The 21,019-nt window shown below is 50.1% G+C and overlaps 2 protein-coding genes across 2 annotated transcripts; one reads left to right on the top strand and one right to left on the bottom strand.

Moving 5' to 3' along the window:
• The first annotated feature begins 222 nt into the window (after window positions 1-222).
• On the top strand, window positions 223-20,688 carry LOC135826358 (endoplasmic reticulum mannosyl-oligosaccharide 1,2-alpha-mannosidase-like). Its single transcript, XM_065338970.1, has 7 exons — window positions 223-1,140; window positions 2,649-2,837; window positions 5,844-6,028; window positions 13,517-13,640; window positions 15,590-15,793; window positions 17,444-17,554; window positions 17,977-20,688. Exons 1-7 carry the CDS (start codon window positions 499-501, stop codon window positions 18,205-18,207), a joined length of 1,686 nt encoding a protein of 561 aa, XP_065195042.1. The 5' UTR covers window positions 223-498; the 3' UTR covers window positions 18,208-20,688.
• Window positions 15,892-17,111, bottom strand: LOC135826152 (ras-interacting protein RIP3-like; the record flags this gene model as incomplete). The annotated part of the gene is made up of 3 exons (XM_065338791.1): window positions 15,892-16,002; window positions 16,571-16,791; window positions 16,835-17,111. Coding segments are annotated over 3 exons (609 nt in total), but the record flags the coding sequence as incomplete, so codon positions are not given.
• Window positions 20,689-21,019: the final 331 nt, after the last annotated feature.

Raw genomic sequence — 21,019 nt, 5'->3', positions numbered from 1 at the left:
TTTTTTTACAGCCATCGCGGCGCCTCGGCGGCGCCGGCGCGAATTATTTGCGGCATCATTATGACATCATGGTTATCACAGCTTGACGTCATGACATAAACATTATTTTTTACCACTGCGCGAAACGTACACGTGCAGTACGTGTGCAAGCCTGCAAGGCAGGAAACAAAACAAAAAGCTGTGTCACACACTGTGCGTAGATGTGTCATGGCCATTTTTGAAAAATCCCCTTTGCTTTTTGCTTTGCATTTTTCCTCTTCCATGGTGAGAACGCATAGCAGTGTCCTTGACTGATCAAGAAGCACATAACACAGTGCAGTTTTGATAAGAACAGACGAAGGAGCTACTTGCTTTCTTCTGCAGCGAAGCATGTAGAGACTTGGAGTTGCCACGTCTCAACGAAGAAATTGAAATTTTGTTTCTTTATTCCAAGCAAACAACGGCGATTGTCACTTGTACGAGCACTCATCAGAAGAACAAGTTGCCTGGATTATCAGGATGGATTGGGTTCGGTACTGCGTTGCGGCGCTGAAGTTCGTCGTCATCTCCTTTCTCCTGGAGTATGGTGTAAGTCCCCTGATGGCGCGAATGCTGTACTCGAGTACCACTGGTCTGAATGGAGATGCACACGGGTCACAGGGCCAGCAGTGTTCGCCCAGCTCACAGAAGACCGCTTTCCGAGGTTACGCCAAGCACCTTCACGATCTCTCCCAGTCTAGCCGCGCAGCAACTCACAACGCAGCCACACTGGACACCGCAGCCGCCGACCAACATGCCACGCCGCGAAACGACGGCAAGCCCGCGCTGAGCAATGGCGAGCGGCAAGCCGAGGTGGTGGCCGCCTTCAGGCACGCGTGGCACGGCTACCGCACGCACGCCTGGGGCAAGGACATGCTGCGGCCAGTGTCGCGGGGCCATGAGGAATGGTTTGGCCTGGGCATGACGATCGTGGACTCGCTTGACACCATGCATCTGATGGGCCTGGAGCAGGAGTTTGCCGAGGCGCGCCTCTGGGTCGAGCAGAACCTGGACGTGCGCAAGAACATGGACGTGAACGTGTTCGAGACCACCATTCGCATTGTCGGCGGGCTGCTGGGCGCGTATCACCTGTCGCTGGACTCACTCTTCAAAGAGAAAGCCGTAAGTATACCCAGGGGTACAGTGAAACCTGTCTAAGATGACCACTCAAGGGACCTGCAATATGTGGTCTCGGTTGCCAGGTGGTCTCGGTTGCCAGGTGGTCTCCTTATCCAGGGTCATTTGACTGGAAGTAGCACCCCTTGGTCCTGGTTACAGTGGTCTTCTGAGGCAGGTGGTCGCCGTATCAGAGTTGTCGCCTTGATAGGTTTTTACTGTACAAATAAACACAGCTCACAGTGCAGGTAAAAATGAGAAAGGACACATGGGTACGGGTTATGTGTAGCTGTCCACTAGCAGGGACGTCGGGCGGTATTTTAGTGTGCTACGGTCAGCCATCTGAAGTACAATTTACTCGTGGAGGAGGGGTGGCTGAGCAGAACATTTTTGGGAAATTTAGAGTCCAGATCAGTGTATTTCATTGATTCCCAGTCAATACCTGGGGGCAAACAGTGGTACGGTCAATACCGGAGTGACCGTAGCGTGTCCGACACCCCCTGACTACTGTATCAAGTATTGTGACACTACCGTCACCGTGGTACGGTCACTGCCGTAGTTTCCGTACCGTGTCCTGACTACTGTAGCAAGTACTGCGATACTACCGTAGCTATCGTACCGTGTCCTGACTACTGTAGCAAGTACTGCGACACTACCATAGCTATCGTACCGTGTCCTGACTACTGTAGCAAGTACTGCGATACTACCGTAGCTATCGTACACATTATGGTGAACTATTCACCTAGTGTACGCACATTTCGAGTTTTGAGTAGATACGATGCAAATGAATCCGTCGAATCCGCCTCTGGGAGGTGGGTTGACTGGATCCGAATCCGTGGGACCGGGATCCGGATCCGTACAATCGAACATGTACGAATTTGGGGAATCCGGGGCCCATGGATTCGCGCGATCGAACATGCCCTGTGTCCATTCTTATTTTTACCTTCAGGGGTCGTCCACAAATATCAATATCTTTTTACAGAAGACATTCGTTCGTTTGGGCGTGGGGGGGGGGGGGGGGGGGTGGTCTCTGTTCGTCTTGTCTTTGTTAGAAAAAATTTCGATCTCTAGATGTGGACGGGCACTGTGTACACTTGTAGTTGATGACGTACTAGAAGTGAAAGTCGGCCTCGTGAATATTGCCACGGCAAGGTTTTGCGATCATGGCAAGGGTAGGGTGAATTTGGAGTTGCTGTTGTTCATGTTACATGAGGAGATCCCCTGCGCAAACCTGTGTATGTTCGTTTTGAGGGAGAGAAATGAACGAATATCGTCTCCAAAAGAATATCCGTATTTACGGATGGCCCCTTACACTTTGCTCAGTTTGTTAAACGAAAAATAAGAAAATGTCACGAAGCCGACTACATGCAGGTTTACAAACTCCGGGTGTTGGGGGACAACTGTCTCGATGTAGCTTGAAAAGCCAGTTATCTGACTAGTACTTCCTGTGCGCGTGTGTGCCGGTGTGGGTGTGTTTGGGGTGTGTGTCGGTGTATGTGTGTGTGTATGTTTAGATCCAGCTAGCTGACTCGCTGATCCCAGCCTTTGCCACAGGGTCCGGTATCCCGCTGTCGGACATCAACCTGTTCACTGGCAATGCCTCGCCACCGAAATGGGCGCCCGAGAGCTCCATCGCCGAGGTTACCACGCTGCAGATGGAGTTCCGCGAGATCTCACGGCTAACCGGCGATGCAAAGTACCAAGTGAGTTTTGGGCACACAATTGACTCCTGATTGGTATACTGTAAAAAAAATAAAAAAATAAAAAAATTTACGGTTCGCGTGAGACTCGGCCAAAGGCCCAGTTTTCCGCATCCGCAGGAACGCCACCACCCTCTTGGATCAAGGCGCAGATGCAGCTCCTAAGCGGTGGGAGGTGAGTAGATCAGACCCACCACAAAGTGGTCAAAGACCGAAATCCCATTCACTGCATCCATGTTTCCCTCGTGCCAGGCCACGAGTTCCCAATTAACTGTGGGTCGCAGCACGGCTGGAAAAAATCCTTCCTACTGTAAAAGCCATTATTCTAACGAGGCGCATATATAACGATTCCCCAAAATTGACTAGTTTACGTATACCAAAGGTAACGATTCTCACTCATTCTCAACGCTCAATAGGACAGTACAGTCGTCCCTCTCTAATCCGGCACTTGTTTATCCGGAACCCTTGCCAACCGGCGCACTTTCTGACGAAACCAATTTTTTTCGTTCAATTCCTACATCTTAATCCGGCAGTGACTTTTTGAAACGAATCGCTCAAACTGCACGTAGTTTGATTTCATAATCCGGCAGTCGTAAATCGCGTACCGCACAGGTGCACTCCAGGCTAGGCCAGTCTGGTGAATGTTGTCCAGGAGACAACGGCAGTCAACCTTACTTTCTTATTTTAGCAAGGAGTAGTGTCCTGCCAATTTTCAAGTGTGTGTGTGTGTGTGTGTGTATGCAAGAGTACATGTGAACATGTTCTCTGTTTTACTTTATCACTGTGTATATTCCCGGAGAACAATTCAGAATATAAAGCCGTGCACCAAATACTTGGGTCGACACGGAAAAACCCTGCGTTTTGACGTACATATGATACATGCATGCAATTGGGTAGGGCCGGGTCAGAGGGCAGGATTTCTTAATCCAGCACCCTCGTTAATCCAGCAGAAAACGCCGTAGCAAAAGGTGCCGGATTAGAGAGGGACGACTGTACATGTATCGATTACTGTATAGCGATTTCTATTTTAACGACAGATTTCTCCTCGTTAAAGGGGAAGTTAAGGCAAAAATTAAAATTTCACCAGTTGTAGTCTTCGGGGTGCTGAGTCGAATGGTCTTGGTCCGAGAAAGCTGAGACGCTCCCTTCCTACTTGAATCCCAATCGAACTCGCGCACTTCCACCGAAACTGGGTGACTGCGCCCTACTAGATGGGGATTTGTATGCAAAATGTCACTAAAAACGCCGTTTCGTTCTTATAAAAGCACGGATGACCGCGATTGGCCCATATCTTGTAGTCTTTTGGACGCTGAGTCGACTGGTTTTGGTCCGAAAAGGCTGCGATGCAGCGTTCCGCCTTTATTCCCAATCGAACATGGTTGAACAAGTGGTCACGTGCTCCTTGGTGCCCAAATCACCTGGTCACCACGCCAGCAGGCGACAACTTTCACACCAAGGTTCAACTCGAGTTCAACTCGAGTGACAGGACTGCACCCAAAAAAGGTCAAACAGGCTAGTAAGTTGTACCCTGCAGGCACGGTGACCAGCTGACTGGTGTACGCAGGAGCACGTGACCGCTTGTTCAACCATGTTCGATTGGGAATAAAGGAGGAACGCTGCATCGCAGCCTTTTCGGACCAAAACCAGTCGACTCAGCGTCCAAAAGACTACAACATATGGGCCAATCGCGGTCATCCGTGCTTTTATAAGAACGAAACGGCGCTTTTAGTGACATTTTGCATACAAATCCCCATCTAGTAGGGCGCAGTCACCCAGTTTCGGTGGAAGTGCGCGAGTTCGATTGGGATTCAAGTAGGAAGGGAGCGTCTCAGCTTTCTCGGACCAAGACCATTCGACTCAGCACCCCGAAGACTACAACTGGTGAAATTTTAATTTTTGCCTTAACTTCCCCTTTAACTCGTTAGAGTTAGCACTTCGTTATATATATATGGCTTTTACAGTATACACCAGTGCAGTGCGTGGGAGAATTTACAGTGGAATTCTCTTAGTACGCACTGTAATGATGCTTTATGCACTCGCCTTAGGGGGCCGCCCATAATTATCGATCTTTGACACGAAGAGAAAAAAAGTTTCGTTTGTGGGTGGGTCAAGGGGAGTTTCGTTTTAAAAAAATATTGATATGTGAGACCTCATGGCATTCTTGCTGTCAAGTGAATCTATTTTTCATTCAGGGGGGGGGGGGGGGGGGCTAGCTAAACTTTTTTGTTTCGTGAAAATTATCGATAATGCCGGATAGCCCCTTATTTAGTATACACATTACCCGTATGGGGTCACCACACATCCAGAGTGCATGACCTGGTGACCCTAACTGGGCCTACCTGGAGCCCCTGATGGCCTATGTCACCTTGCCTCTCTGGCATGCATTGATATCTTGCTGTTCATCTTTAGTTTCATGGTTCTTTGTCTAAACGAGACATCCGAGTGGTAATGGACTGAGTGTGCTGGTGACTGTGTAGTCACTACACGTACTTTGATAAAACACATGCAATGGAGGCGAAAGGCTGCAACTTCTGGTTTCACGCATCTCCGCGATCATCAGACAGGGGCATTCGCTTGAATGTCGGTGTTTGCGCTCTGATAAAATATATACAGTCGGACCTCGCTTATCCGGTCCTCTTTTATCCGGATCCCTCGCCATCCGGAAGAAAATAGCTGGTTACAGATGTACAGCATACGTGCTGCATCCGACATAACTGGTGTTCGGTTATCCGGTTCCATCGCCTATCCGGATATTTTTGTGGAAAACGGATGTGTGCGGTTAAGCGAGGTCTGACTGTATTTGCTTAGTATGGGCATTGTGGGGAACACAGTTGATCCAAACTGAAGTATGTTTCTCTATCTTTGTCTTCCTCGTACTATCTCTCTCTCTCTCTCTCTCTCTCTCTCTCTCTCTCTCTCTCTCTCTCTCTCTCTCTCTCTCTCTCTCTCTCTCTCTCTCTCTCTCTCTCTCTCTCTCTCTCTCTCTCTCTCTCTCTCTCTCTCTCTCAGGATGCTGTCGATAAAGCCATGGAGCATGTGCAGTCTCAAGAACGCCATGATGGTCTCGTGCATCTCTTCATTAACCCGTACAGCGGTGTCTTCAAAGAAGGCACGTTGACACTGGGAGCTCGTGCCGATAGCTATTACGAGTATCTGCTCAAGCAATGGCTGCAGTGCAATCGAACTGAAGACAGGTGAGGTTTTGGCCTGCAGTAGGTACAAGGTGTATAATGATGTGTGCTTGTGTGTGTGTGTGTGTGTGTGTGTGTGTGTGTGTGTGTGTGTGTGTGTGTGTGTGTGTGTGTGTGTGTGTGTGTGTGTGTGTGTGTGTGTGTGTGTGTGTGTGTGTGTGTGTGTGTGTGTGTGTGTGTGTGTGTGTGTGTGTGTGTGTGTGTGTGTGTGTGTGTGTGTGTGTGTGTGTGTGTGTGTGTGTGTGTGTGTGTGTGTGTGTGTGTGTGTGTGTGTGTGTGTGTGTGTGTGTGTGTGTGTGTGTGTGTGTGTGTGTGTGTGTGTGTGTGTGTGTGTGTGTGTGTGTGTGTGTGTGTGTGTGTGTGTGTGTGTGTGTGTGTGTGTGTGTGTGTGTGTGTGTGTGTGTGTGTGTGTGTGTGTGTGTGTGTGTGTGTGTGTGTGTGTGTGTGTGTGTGTGTGTGTGTGTGTGTGTGTGTGTGTGTGTGTGTGTGTGTGTGTGTGTGTGTGTGTGTGTGTGTGTGTGTGTGTGTCTTCTTCTGTCTTCTTGGGGGACAGTTTGAATTTTTCTAGCTCCGGAATTTTTCTATTTGCTGAGACTAGTTAGAGCCTCCGAAGCAGCGTAGGTACACTCAGGGCTCTCCTAGCTTGCTAGGAGAGCCCCTGGCGTGTCAAGTGTAGACCTTTTGAATTTAGGGCAGCGGATCCAACGACGTGACTTACAGGACAATTATTTGAATTTGATATTGTCACTGTCGCGTCGTCCGTAGTCCTCCATCCGCAGTGGGCTAGCTACCCCTCGGATGTGTAGAGTTTCAGCTTCAAAGCAGCCAGAGTTTGGAGGCACCCGTCGGAGGCGCCCAGCTGGTGCTCTTGTCAAATTTGCTTCGTGGAACGTCAGGACTTTAGTGAACATCGATGGCCCGGTTTCAACTGCTGCTCGTGGAAAGCGCGTCGTGGAAGACAAGAAAATCAACATCGTTGTCAGTGAACTTCGTCGGTACGAAATAGAAGTGGCTGGATTCCAGGAGTCGAAGTGGTTTGGTAAAGATATATTCCGTGTCGAGGATGCAATTGTTCTCACGTCAGGTCGCGCCATCCCAACGGACGATTTCAAACGAGGCGAAGGAGTTGGAGTCGTACTACGCGGACGCGCACAGCAAGCGTTCGTAGCAGGGGGAAATCAGTGGTCTGCTGTCTCATCGCGTGTCGCACGCTGCAAGCTAAAGTTCGGTGACATTTGGGTCCACGTCGTGGTGTGCTACGCACCGACTTTCCGGTCCAGTCGCGATGCAAAGAACGATTTCTTTGACTCTCTTCAGGAAGTTATTCTGTCCGTACCCACCCAGGACTCCTTGATAATCTTGGGAGACTTCAACGCTAGAGTTGGAGCTGAAATCTGTGACGATGGCTGGTATGGAACACGTGGCCCACATGGTGTTGGCACTGTCAATGAGGCTGGCGCTGAGCTTCTCCAGTTCTTAGCGTGCAACAGCCTTACTGTGTGCAACACCTGGTTCATGAAACGTAACATCCACAAGTGTACCTGGCAACATCCCCGCTCGAAGCGGTGGCACTGCATCGACTATGCAATGGTCCGGGAACAAGACCTCTCCAACTGCACGGATTGCCATGTCATCAGGGGAGCTGAGTGTAGTACAGATCACAACCTTGTGTGTCTCACATACCGCATCCGCTCATCTGCTTGCCACAAGCGTGCAAAAAGACCTGTCAAGTTTGATGTGCAACAACTTGTCAAACACTCCTGCATGACGGAAGCGCAGAGAGCTGCAACCTGTAAAACTCGTGAGCAATATGCGACGTCTGTTGCGTCAGAGTTACGATCCTGGAATCATGATGGCTGCGTTGAGGACAAATGGTCTGCCGTCAAATCTGCTATCGTCACCAGCGCTGAGAAGCATCTTGGCCGTCCACGTCGTCGCCAGCCTGATTGGTTTGAAACGTGTGCTGATGTTCTTGCACCTATGCTGGATAGCCGCAATGCCTTACATCGCAAATGGCTCGCCTCTGGTTCTGACGCTGACAGGCGTCGCTTTGTCGAGGCTTGTGGCAAGTGCAGAACTGTCGTGCGTAACGCAAAGAGTGAGTGGATTGGACGTAAAGCTAATGTGGTTGAGTCAAGTCGGTTTAGTGGCAAGCACGCATGGTCTGCAATCCGTGATATACAGAAGTGCTATTCGGGATTATCACCTATCTCCATCCCATCCATCCGTGACAGTGACGGAGTTATCTGTAGCTCCCAGGAGGGGCAAGAGAAATGCTGGCTGCAGCATTTTGCCCGTCTATTGAACGTTCGCAGCACCTTCGATGCTACCATCTTTGACCACATTGAGCAGCGTGAAGTTGATGAGTCACTCGGCCAACTTCCCTCGCTAGAGGACCTCACTATGGCTATACGCCAGCTGGCTAATTGCAAGGCTCCTGGCTCATCTGGAATTGCACCTGAACTGCTTAAAGCTGGTGGTACACCATTGCTTGAGGCTCTGCTTGATGTTATTCACACTGCATGGACCAACGGAACGGTTCCCCAGGATTGGCGGGATGCCCAACTCGTCCCGATTCCCAAAAAGGGTGACTTGACCAACTGCAACAACTGGCGCGGCATTGCCCTCCTAGATGTCGCTGGCAAGGTTTGTGGCCGTCTCATTCAGGACCGTCTCCAACTTGTCGCGGAACAAGAACTTCCAGAATCCCAGTGTGGCTTTCGCCCTGGTCGCGGCTGCGCTGATGCCATCTTTTCCATTCGCCAGCTCATCGAGAAATCGTACGAGCACCGTCAGAAGCTGTTCTGTGTCTTCGTAGACCTGAAGAAAGCATATGATTCCGTACCACGCCAAGCACTCTGGCTAGCATTGGGGAGGCTAGGCATTCCTGAAGGGCTCCTCAATCTAATCCAATCGTTCCACGAGAGCATGCAGGCAGCTGTGCGCGTCGGTGCCAGCACTACCGAGCCGTTTGCGGTCAACAATGGCCTCCGTCAAGGCTGTGTGATGGCCCCAGTACTTTTTAATCTGTACTTCGGTGTTGTGCTTGAGCGGTGGGCACAAGTGATGCAGGACAGCGACCATCCACCTGGCATCCCCATCCAATTTAGCATCAATGGCAACCTTTTCTCAAAGCCTGCTCGCCAGTCTACTGCCGCAATCATCAACGACATTGAGTACGCAGATGACGCGGTCTTGCTCGCTGAAGACCGCCCTGGTGCTGAGAAGTGCCTTGAAACATTCTGCACGGTTGCCTCTTCCTTTGGCCTCTGCGTCAACGCTGCTAAAACGAAATTTCTCGTGGCAGGTAGCCAAGTCAACATGCCTGATAGAGCCGATATGAACGTCAACGGTGATACTGTGGAGCACGTTCCATCCTTCATTTATCTGGGGTCCGTCGTGACACCGGATGCCCGCTCCTCTACTGACGTCAGTCGCCGCATAGCTGAGGCTTCCAAAGCCTTTGGAGCTCTTCTTCCAGTCTTGTCGGATCGCTCGCTGTCATTAGTCAGTAAGCGAAAGCTATACGTGGCCTGTGTCTTGTCCATTTTGCTGTACGGCAGTGAGTGCTGGACGCCCTTGAAAGCTGATAGTAGACGTTTGGATGCCTTTCATCATCGCTGCATCCGCACAATATTAGCCATCCCTCGCAGTCAGCAGCAATCCGATCGCATCACGTCTGCGCAGTTACGTCGTCACTGGGGTGACCCAGTGCCACTCTCTGTTAAGATGCGCCATCGTCGTTTAGAGTGGCTTGGTCATGTGGCTCGGATGTCGGAGGACCGTGTCCCATTGCAGCTGTTGTTTGGTCGTTTGTTGGCTGCGCGCCCCTTCTGCGGTCCCAGGCGTAGGTGGAGAGACGTTGTGGCTACTGACACGAAGTCCATTCCAAACTGGTTTGATTGCGCACAAGACCGGTCAGCTTGGCGAGAGCAGGTTCTGGTTTTTCAGCCTCCTCGGGCAGTAGAGAAATCCGTACTCTGCTCATCTTGCAACCGGGCTTTCTCTCGTCCTCAAGACAAGGCACGGCACAAGTGTTTGGCTGAGCGCCAACTTCCCGTCCACCAACAGCGTGGTTCAGCACAGTGCGTCAGTTGCTGCCGATGGTTCCGTAGTAAGGGTGGGCTTGCAGTTCATCGCTGCCAGCCTGCACTCCCTGAACATGCAGATACGGCATTGACGGCGTCTCTCGCTAGTTGCTGCTTCCAGCATTGTCAACGCTGCAATCGCTGCTTCAAGTCCCGGGCTGGTTTTAACCGCCATAACTGCAACCGTGGAAAACGTCTTGCTGCAGCCGATAGGGAATCACTGCCGCTGATCTGCATGCATTGCCCGAAACGTTTCCGACGACAGCAAGATTTGACGAGGCACCAGAAGTCCTGCCAATGACGGTGCACTCCAAACTCTGGCCCCCTCCGGGGGTGACATTGCCCAATGGGCAGTCATGCTATAGTAGTAGTAGTAGTAGTAGTGTGTGTGTGTGTGTGTGTGTGTGTGTGTGTGTGTGTGTGTGTGTGTGTGTGTGTGTGTGTGTGTGTGTGTGTGTGTGTGTGTGTGTGTGTGTGTGTGTGTGTGTGTGTGTGTGTGTGTGTGTGTGTGTGTGTGTGTGTGTGTGTGTGTGTGTGTGTGTGTGTGTGTGTGTGTGTGTGTGTGTGTGTGTGTGTGTGTGTGTGTGTGTGTGTGTGTGTGTGTGTGTGTGTGTGTGTGTGTGTGTGTGTGTGTGTGTGTGTGTGTGTGTGTGTGTGTGTGTGTGTGTGTGTGTGTGTGTGTGTGTGTGTGTGTGTGTGTGTGTGTGTGTGTGTGTGTGTGTGTGTGTGTGTGTGTGTGTGTGTGTGTGTGTGTGTGTGTGTGTGTGTGTGTGTGTGTGTGTGTGTGTGTGTGTGTGTGTGTGTGTGTGTGTGTGTGTGTGTGTGTGTGTGTGTGTGTGTGTGTGTGTGTGTGTGTGTGTGTGTGTGTGTGTGTGTGTGTGTGTGTGTGTGCCAGCTAGTTCGGTTGGTAGGTACACTTATGCCTGATTGTGTTGGGTCTGTTGCCAACAGGCTCGGCTGCTTGAAGGTGTAATGTTGTACCTGCCACCTTTGTTGGTTCCAGGGTTCATATACTTTCTATTTGAAGTATACATACCTGTTAACCATGGACTGCTTCTGGCTAGATTAACTCTTGTGGAATCAATGGTGCTAGTGAAGCTTTTATCAGATCCACTCTGATTTAGCCACTCGCACTACAGTCTGTTTCAAAAAGATTAGCAATCAAGTTTGGGTCTTAACCCTTATCCGTCCGACCAGTCAAAAATCTACGACTATCCGTCGATCAGTAAATCCATCATATCTCAGTCATTTCTTGACCAAATTCCACGATCGAAGGGTCTATCGCCATTAGAAAACACCAGGCTATCGTCTCGAACAATCGCCGAAGAGCTACGACACTCCCTTGCAACGATATCGTCCGCCGAAAGTAAAATCACGGCAATTGCGATTTTTATGCGCTCGGGAACATTTCAAAGTCAGATTTTTCTTTTTTGCATTACAGTTACGTCACCAAGCGCATGCTCATGACGTAAAAACCAAATAAATGTTCTGTACACAAAAATTCAAAGTCCAGCGATGGAGGAGAGTGAAATGGCGAGACAATTTGGATTCTGCCCGCAGATCTGGCGCTGGGGCAAGTTTGGCAAGTGGCGGCGCTCGGCTTGTGGCTTTATAGATGTCTAATGTGCGCTCTGTGCATTCGTCGCGGTCGGACCTTTCCAAGAAGCGCGAGATCATGGAATTCGGCCAATGGAGACTAAAGTTATGATAATTTGAAGGTAAAATATGTCGTGAAATTGCAATTTGGGCCTGCGCAGTGATTTTGTCGGACGGATAAGGGTTAAAAAGTGTGAAGATAAGGGAAATTTGGACAACAAAGTACATAAAATGGCTTGTTTGGGCACGGCAAATTGTTCTGTGAAGGTTTAGGAACAATTGGACCAACCGTTAAGGAGTTAGAATTTCGGCCAGGTTTCTGGCCTTTTCCCATGGTTTATAATTTGCCCTGGAAGCCAGTATCGATTTGTTATCAAAACCCACGATTTATCCCTTCCTTTTTGGCCTTGTGGTTATGAATGCTGTCTGCTGACCATTAGTTGTGAGTTCAAATCCCAACAAATCTTCAAGTCAAATATTTTTTTCTTCATTTTTTCATTGTTTTGGTGATCACGCTGGTACAAGACAAAGAAGGTGGCTGCGCCAAACGACTTGTTGTTGGAGCTCGCGTTTCCTGCCGAACTGACTGGCACTTGACTGGCTCACGCCATGTGAAGTTGTGAACACACCCAACACTGAAACCGTGTGTGTGAACACGGAAATCATTGCGCTGTAGCTACGTGTTATTGAATACCCGGCACATCGATCGATCAATTTCTGTTTGAGAATTATTTTAGTATTTCAAGATCGCCAATTTATTTGAATTTAGGAGTCAACGCCGTCTTCTATCAGCTTTCACAGGCGTCCGCTTTTCTCAAAATGTCGTCAAAGTCACACGGATAGCTTTGCCACATCAAGGCCTTGGGAATGAGTCTGTGTCGATGCCGTTTTCGTCACATCGTGAGAGTAAATTGCATCCGCGGCAGCTCAAAGAATCTATTTGGTCACAAAACGAATTGGGACGCATCCCGCTCGTCAAAATTTACCACACTTTCGACATGTCCCCTCTGACTCCATATCGATACAATAATACGAGGAAGAACTCGTTTGTTGTAAACCAGACGAACATGTACGAGTACCGACGAGTTGTCCTTTTTCATGCTTTCGCGCGGAATATTTCTACGAGTTCACAGTGAGTTTTTCCAGGCAGCGCTCGAGCGCTCATACGGTAAGACGGCAAACTCCCCGGGTGATCGCCAGGATTGCTAATCTTTTTGAAACTGACTATAGTAGCAAGTATTACCTTCACTGGGGGCAGGGGTAACTGCAGTTGGATCCCGGGACGGATACCCTGATGCCGTCAATCCTTTTTCTGCACCTTGTCCTCACCCACTTACTGAGGTGTGGTGAGCCCATAAGTGGGATCATTTTCAAGTCCACCCAGAGTTTTGGGGATTTCAGGGGGTGTCGGCCGTTGGGCGGTTCAATAACCAATTGAGTCATCTTTCCAAGATTCCTTTTGAGTCTCTCTCCCCTCTCCCGGGGGGACTCACGTGACCAGTTTTGGCAGTGAGCAACAAGTACAAGTGTGTGTGTGCACGCGTTTGTGTGTGTGTGTGTGTGTGTGTGCGCGTGTGTGTGCGTGTGTGTGTATGTGTGCATGCGAGTACCTGCGGGGCTGTGTGTGGGCGTCCCTCTCCCTCTCTATCTAACTGGGTCGCGAATGCACTGACTCCCTCACTTCTTCACCTGCTTCTTGGGAAAGGCAGAAGTTGGTTGTTCTCCGTTCTTCCTCCTTCACCACTAAACATTTTGCTGTGGTACTATACGTGTATGTTTGTTATTATTCACCTGTGTGCATGGACAGGTTTGTAAATTGGTATCGTACAAGCGTGGCAGGGATTGAGAAGCGTTTGATGCGTCATTCATCTCCCTCGCAACTTCTCTTTGTCGGCGAGGAACTCAACAATGGACAGTTCAGTCCCAAAATGGTATGTTGGGCGCTGTGGCTGAGGGATTTCCCCGTCACTTACGAATGCCACACACTTGTGTAGCGTCTCTGTTGCTTCTTGTTTGCTGTGATTGTCAAGTTAGGAAGTGGCGGTCAACGCACACCTGACCTCACTCTCTTCTCATTCACTCCCTCTCCCCCCACCCCCACATACAAACGCATGCAGGCACCTCCGTCTGTGTCTTACGTTCTATTGAACACTCACCGCGTTCAACACAGATATACTGCTGGTGTGTCGGCAGTTTGGTGTTGTATGAATGAACTCAACATACACTCATACCTGGGTTATCCAGACCCCGGAGTCACGGGCACTTCGATCTACCGGGCAGCCTTCGGACGAGTTTCCGACATTTCAAAGTTGTGGGCAGTGCCCGATCCCGGACCGCCCTGATAAGCGCGGCACAGTGAAACCTGTCAAGGCGACCACTCTGATAAGGCGACCACCTGTCCCAGAGGCCCACTACAACTAGGACCAAGGGATGTTGTTTCCAGTCAACAGCTGACACTAGATAAGGAGACCACCTGTATATAGCGACCACATTTTGAAGGTCCCTTGAGCGGTCGCCTTAAGCCTGATTCATACTTCATTTCGCGTACGGGAAACGCGTCGCGTTGCGAAAAAGTTGATCTGAGCTCAACTATTTCGCGTACGGGAAAGCCATCGCGCGACGGTCGCGCGATGACTTTCCCGTACGCGAAATGAAGTATGAATCGGCCGTTAGGCAGGTTTGACTGTATGTGTGTGTGTGTGCTGTGCTCTTCTATCCAAGTGATGATGATAATTGTTCTTGTATGCTCTGCTTTATCTATTCCAAACTTTTGTCTAACGCTAAAAGTTGTACATTGCAGCGATCTATATTTGCAAATGGGCGCTGGCCATGCAGCCGTGGGTAAGCAGTACACACATGCTGCAGCGTGCTGGTCGCATCGGATCAAGCGCTGTTCTGTACGCGCTGAGGGCGCCGGCCCCGGTCGATTGACTGGATTTCAATGTCCACGACAGTAGATACACTCAGACGCCTCTTATCCGGGCACCTTGGGACCGGGCACTGCCCGTATCTCAGATTTGCCCGTATCTCAGGATAACTCATCTACCATGTATCATATCATTTTTTTGGAATAAGTTTATTCGGCAAGTAATGCACATGTTCAGGTGACAGAAAGAATCCATTGATAAAAATGTGTAGATTTCACAGGTTGGCAGTGACAAATAAGCACTTGCGCATACGACAAAAGTTCAAACCCCCGAATTCAAAGTATTTTGCCCTAGGAACTCAAGCTGAAGGTGCCCGGTAGAGAGACGTGCCCGTATCTGAGGCGTCCGGAGAAGAGGCGTTTGAGTGTAATAGAGAGGTTCCGGAGTACGATTTTTCGTGCCAAAATCCGTAGAGGCGCTACGGATTTTTTATACGTCGCTTTCGAGCAGTGAAATGTTCCGGAGTACGGAACTTATGTGTTTGCCGTCATTGCCTAGGTTACGATCGCAAACACGTCACATTTCCGCGCTATGCCTTTTTATTTTGAAAATTTGTACCGAAATCAAAACTACCCGCCGAAAATCGATGTTTCTCGTACCAAATTTGTACGCGAAAAATCTTTCTGCATCCGAAGATGCAAAATCTCCATACGAAACCTGGTTCGTATGAAAGCCAGTCCACACGGATTCTCCGTGCCGAAAAATCGTATGGAGCACGCCTCGAAAAAATTCGTAGAGCCCATACGGATTTTGGCACGGAAAGTCGTACCCGGAACCTCTCCAGTAAGCAGTCAGAAAGTGCGATAACAGGGCACAAAATACAGTTGTTACAGCCGTGGATAGTTGCTTCATAACTCGTTTCCGTGTGATCTCTTCTATTTCGATTACATTTACTGGCTCAGTATCTGAGCTAAAAGTCGTGTCATGTTTTTTTCCCTGCACCCCTGTATCAGGATCACCTGGTATGTTTTCTCCCAGGACTTTTAGCCCTGGGCTCTGTGCACGGAGCGGACAATGAGCAGTCTGGCAATCACCTGGAGCTTGCCCGTCAGCTCATGGTCACGTGCCAGCAGATGTACGTCGTCATGCCGACCGGCTTGAGCGCCGAGCTCGTCTACTTTGGACAGGGGGCGGATGAGAGCGACATCATCGTCAAGGTAAGTCTTAAGTTAAGAGCAGCTAACGTGCGTCACCCTCGAGCATCGTTTCTGAGGGTGCGCATTTGCTCAGTGCGGTATGATTCTTTCTTGGCCTATTAAAGGCAGGTCTTGTTTTTGAATGAACTGTAAAACCGCATGTCTTGTAGGAATGTGAAGACGTTCTCTACCAGTCGCTGTGTCAGTACATCCTCCTCCTGTTGTTGCTGCTACTCGACACAAAGTCTTTGTTACAATCAGCAGAATGTGAGAACAGCAATGCAACAATGTTGTCGCTGCTACTTGTTGCTACTTCTGCTTCTGTTGCTTGCTACTGCTGCTGCTGCTGTTTCTGCTGCTGCTGCTGCTGCTTCTGTTGCTGCTGCTGTTTCTGCTGCTGCTGCTGCTGCTTCTGTTTCTGCTGCTGCTGCTGTTTCTGCTGCTGCTGCTGTTTCTGCTGCTGCTGCTGCTTCTGTTTCTGCTGCTGCTGCTGTTTCTGCTGCTGCTGCTGTTTCTGCTGCTGCTGCTGCTTCTGCTTCTGTTGCTTGCTACTGCTGCTGCTGCTGTTTCTGCTGCTGCTGCTGTTTCTGCTGCTGCTGCTGCTTCTGTTTCTGCTGCTGCTGCTGTTTCTGCTGCTGCTGCTGTTTCTGCTGCTGCTGCTGCTTCTGCTTCTGTTGCTGCTTCTGCTGCTGCTGCTGTTTCTGCTGCTGGTGCTGTTTCTGCTGCTGCTGCTGTTTCTGCTGCTGGTGCTGCTGGTTTTGCTGCTGGTGTTGCTGCTTCTGCTGCTGTTTCTGCTGCTGCTGCTGCTTCTGTTGCTGCTGCTGCTTCTGTTGCTGTTTCTGCTGCTGCTTCTGCTGCTGTTTCTGCTGCTGCTGCTGCTTCTGTTGCTGCTGCTGTTGCTGCTGTTGCTGCTGCTGCTGCTGCTGTTTCTGCTGCTGCTGCTGGTGCTGCTGGTGCTGCTGGTTTTGCTGCTGGTGTTGCTGCTGCTGCTGGTGTTGCTGCTGCTGCTTCTGTTGCTGCTGCTGCTGGTGTTGCTGGTGTTGCTGCTGCTGGTGTTGCTGCTGGTGCTACGGCTGGTGTTGCTGCTGGTGTTGCTGCTGCTGCTGCTGGCTGGTGTTGCTGCTGGTGCTGCTGGCTGATGTTGCTGCTGGTGCTGCTGCTGGTGTTGCTGCTGCTGCTTCTGTTGCTGCTGCTGTTGCTGTTGCTGCTGCTGTTGCTGCTGCTGTTGCTGCTGCTGGTGTTGCTGCTGCTGCTGCTGCTGCTGCTGCTGGTGTTGCTGATGGTGTTGCTGCTGGTGCTGCTGCTTGTGTTGCTGCTGCTGTTGCTGCTGCTGGTGTTGCTGCTGCTGCTTCTGTTGCTGCTTCTGTGGCTGCTGCTGGTGTTGCTGCTGGTGCTGGTGCTGCTGCTGTTGCTGTTGCTGCAGCTGCTGGTGCTACTGCTGCTGGCTGGTGTTGCTGCTGCTGCTGCTGCTGCTGCTGCTGGTGCTGCTGTTGCTGCAGCTGCTGGTCCTACTGCTGCTGCTGGTGTTGCTGCTGGTTTCGTTGCCGCTGCTGCTGGTGTTGCTGCTGCTGCTGGTGGTGTTGCTGCTGCTGCTGCTGCTGGTGTTGCTGTTAATTGCTATACTGCTGCTGCTATAATTTTGGTTTTGTTTGTTCTGCGTGTATATGACAGGAGCGCGATAGGCATAACTTACTGCGCCCGGAGGCGGTCGAGTCATTGTTCATCCTGTATCGCATCACGGGAAATGAAACTTATCGTGACTGGGGATGGGAGGTGTTCCAGGTGAGTTCCTGCAGCCTCCTGTCCCGTCTGTTAGTGCGAGTGTGTGTGTGTGTGTGTGTGTGTGTGTGTGTGTGTGTGTGTGTGTGTGTGTGTGTGTGTGTGTGTGTGTGTGTGTGTGTGCATGTGTGTGTGCGTGTTTGTGCACGACTTCAGCCCCATTCAGAAGCCAAAGTATGTTTTAAGATGCCAATGGTCCGAAATGTCAGATAAGGGTACTTCCGCGAGCAATCGAAGTAAGATAGTGAAGGAGATTTCCGGTCGGTTTGTCGGAACGACCTGTGAAAAACGGAGCATTCCGAAAAATCGGAACAAGCGGCAGCCTGTAAAAGGTATTCCTCATACACTGCTTGCTGTAGTCTCCCCCTCCTAAGCAGTTGTTCTTGTCCATGTGTGTTTGTTTGTTGCTGCTGCTGTTGCTGCAGGCGTTTGAAAAGCACTGCAAGGTGGAGGGTGGTGGTTATACGTCCATCGGTGACGTCAGCTCGGTGCACGACACCAAGCCGCAGGACCGCATGGAGTCGTTCTTCCTGGCCGAGACTCTCAAGTATCTCTACCTGCTGTTCAGCGATGACCAGTCCCTGCTGCCGTTGGATGAGTATGTCTTCAACACAGAAGCACACCCGCTACCGATCTGGCACACAACGGGCACCTAGAGAGCAATGGATGGCGTCGTGTAGTTCAGTCTCTGCTCTCAAGTATCTCTACCTGCTGTTCAGCGACGACCAGTCCCTGCTACCGCTGGATGAGTATGTCTTCACACAGAAGCACACCCGCTACCGATCTGGCAGACAACGGGCACCTAGGGAGCAATGGATGGCGTCGTGTAGTTCATTTTCCAGTCGTCACGTTCTGCTGATATCATCGTGGAGAGGGTCTTCGCTCGTTTGTGTTGCGTACAGTAGTGAAGCGGCGGAATCGTATCCCCCGTCGCCGGAACGTCATCCTTCAGGTCAGGAACTATCGGTGTGTTCAGTCGACCGTACCTAAGCATCGCGTCCGTTCCTGTAGCGTTGTTGTAGCCAACACGACCTTTAAGGCAACTATTACAGAGAGAGAGACAGACAGGCAGACAGAGACAGAGGCACAGAGACGGAGAGACGGAGACAGAAGGAATATCCCACTTTAGACCGTAGATCACTGCGAGTGCTCTAAGCTTGCACATTGATTGTAAATGCGGCGCAGGAGAAGAAGTAGAAACTATCGTTGACAGTGACCTATCCCAGATGCCACTCTGTCTACATGTACTTCAGCATATCAGAAGGCCGTGCGGCTGTGCGGCTGTGCGTAACATGTCGCTGAGTGTAGACTGTAAACCGTCACGTAGCAGTCTTGGTCGTAACTTAGCCATGGCTGGAATGCCTTGAGGCGCACTCGCAAACCGGGCGAGCTTCTGTTTGCGACTTGGCTGTGTTTGTGACCCAGCCAGCCAAGGACAGCCCTGGCAACAGCAACATCAGCAGGAGTAGCAGCGGCAGCAGCAGCAACACCAATGACGATACACAGTACCAACATGTCAGTGGCAGTTACAGCAGCAACAAGAACAGTGATAGCAATATCAACACCAGCATACCAGCACCTGTGGCAGCAGCACCGTCAGCAATAGCAGCAGCTGCATCCACAGCAGTAACAACAGCAACACCACTTCTTGCACCAATACTAGCAGCCACAGTGTACATCAGTGTACAGTGTGATGCCACGGCATTGTTTGAGGCGGTAGCAGTCCGATACCGTCTATCACCTTTTCTGATCTGCCATTATTGTCACCGCTGGCATTTGTTTCAAGATACTAATGTACAACATGGATGCAGTACTAAGCGACGATTCAAAAGTCGGGCACCAAACTCCTACAGCTTTCACGTCAGCTGCGTCTAAATTCTCATCAGGTGCCGTTCGATCACACTTACAACTTCTACAGGTCAAGTCACATGACTCGCCGGTGCCATGTTATGACATCATCACTGATCCATAGCAACCATCATTAAGCCCTGCACCTAACTGCTGCTGCTGCTGCTGCTGCTGCTGCTGCTGCTGCTGCTGCTGCTGCAGGTCTAGTCATATGTCAAGAGTTCAGCCTACCCGTGCACGACATCATGAAGGCCGAACGACGATGTCATCACTGACCGGTTTGCAACCCATCGTCCCACCGACGCGCTCCCCATGGCGACGTACGGACATGATGAAGTCGCCACTGATCAGTAATAAAGGTGGGTGCCTACCCCTGCATGATGTCATCGATGCCAAACGATGATGTCATCCCTGACCAGTTGACATGCTGCGCACGGGGGTGCATGAACTTGATGAACTCATCCGTGCTAAGTTAGAAGGTGGATGCCTGACCATGTCATGACCTTCGTCGAGTAGTGCTCATGTTACCAGTTCTGACAGGCGCAGTTTCTCCAATAACTGCGGCAGGGAGCAATGTTGTGCTAATTTCTTCTGCGAAAAGGAGAGCACACACATTCTGATTTCTTTTATCTGGCTTTTATACTAGTACTTTCATGAACATCCCTCCAGCTCTGAGTGAGAATTCACTCTGCATCTCTTTGAGCGTATTATTTCAACTGATCTTTTATCTCAGCCATCACCCCCCCCCCCCCTCAAGCCTCAGCTTGGTTTCTACTCTATAAGGTCTAAGTTTGAAGTTTGCACGAGAGTGGCTTTCGACTTGGACATAGGGCCAGGGGTTTCTAGAATGTTAGCATCAAAACTCGTGTTTTTTACGGGCTGGATTTTAAAACTTGAGCGTTGCGTAGAGCGCTCTTCCTCTACAGCCGTTCCGGCCTCCTTGAGAACTACTTGTTTTAGACAGATTTTTTTTAGAACGTCTTTTCTACACCTGCCTATTTTGCCTACGCATGTGTCATATTTATTTTATTTATATCCTTCTTTATCTGTTTCCAAGCCCTGCTTGACATAATTATCTTGCCCACGCTTGTGTCATATTTATATCCTTCTTTATCTGTTTCCAAGCCCTGCTTGACATATCTTTCTACGCTTGTGTCATAATTATTTATATCCTTCTTTATCTGTTTCCAAGCCCTGCTTGACATATCTTGCCTACGCTTGTGTCATATTTATATCCTTCTTTAACTGTTTCCAAGCCCTGCTTGACTGTATCGACAGTCCCATACTGACTTCTGGGCACAGCCCCAAGCAGGATATCGATCCAAGGCACCGTTCCGGTGATGCCTTTGTGTTATTATTTATCATCCTTCTGTTTCCAAGCCTCGCTTTGCTGTCAAAGAGTCCCATTCCGACTACTGGACGTATTCCAATGCAGGATAATTATACGAAATAGTGGTTGCGACTTCGGCGATGATTTTTAGGATTGAGTTTGCTCCCACACTCGAGCTTGCGCTATTCCGCCGACTTGACTTGACATTTGACTGACTCACGACTGCCATCCAGAGCGCACGAGAAGTCCATCGAACTTTCGACTCGGCAAACCTCCGAGTCGAAGGTTCG

The sequence above is a fragment of the Sycon ciliatum genome, chromosome 10 (assembly GCF_964019385.1).
Source record: "Sycon ciliatum chromosome 10, ocSycCili1.1, whole genome shotgun sequence".
Taxonomy (NCBI): Eukaryota; Metazoa; Porifera; class Calcarea; order Leucosolenida; family Sycettidae; genus Sycon; species Sycon ciliatum.
Note: the sequence above shows the minus strand (reverse complement) of the source record. Positions and strands in the feature narration are given on the sequence as shown.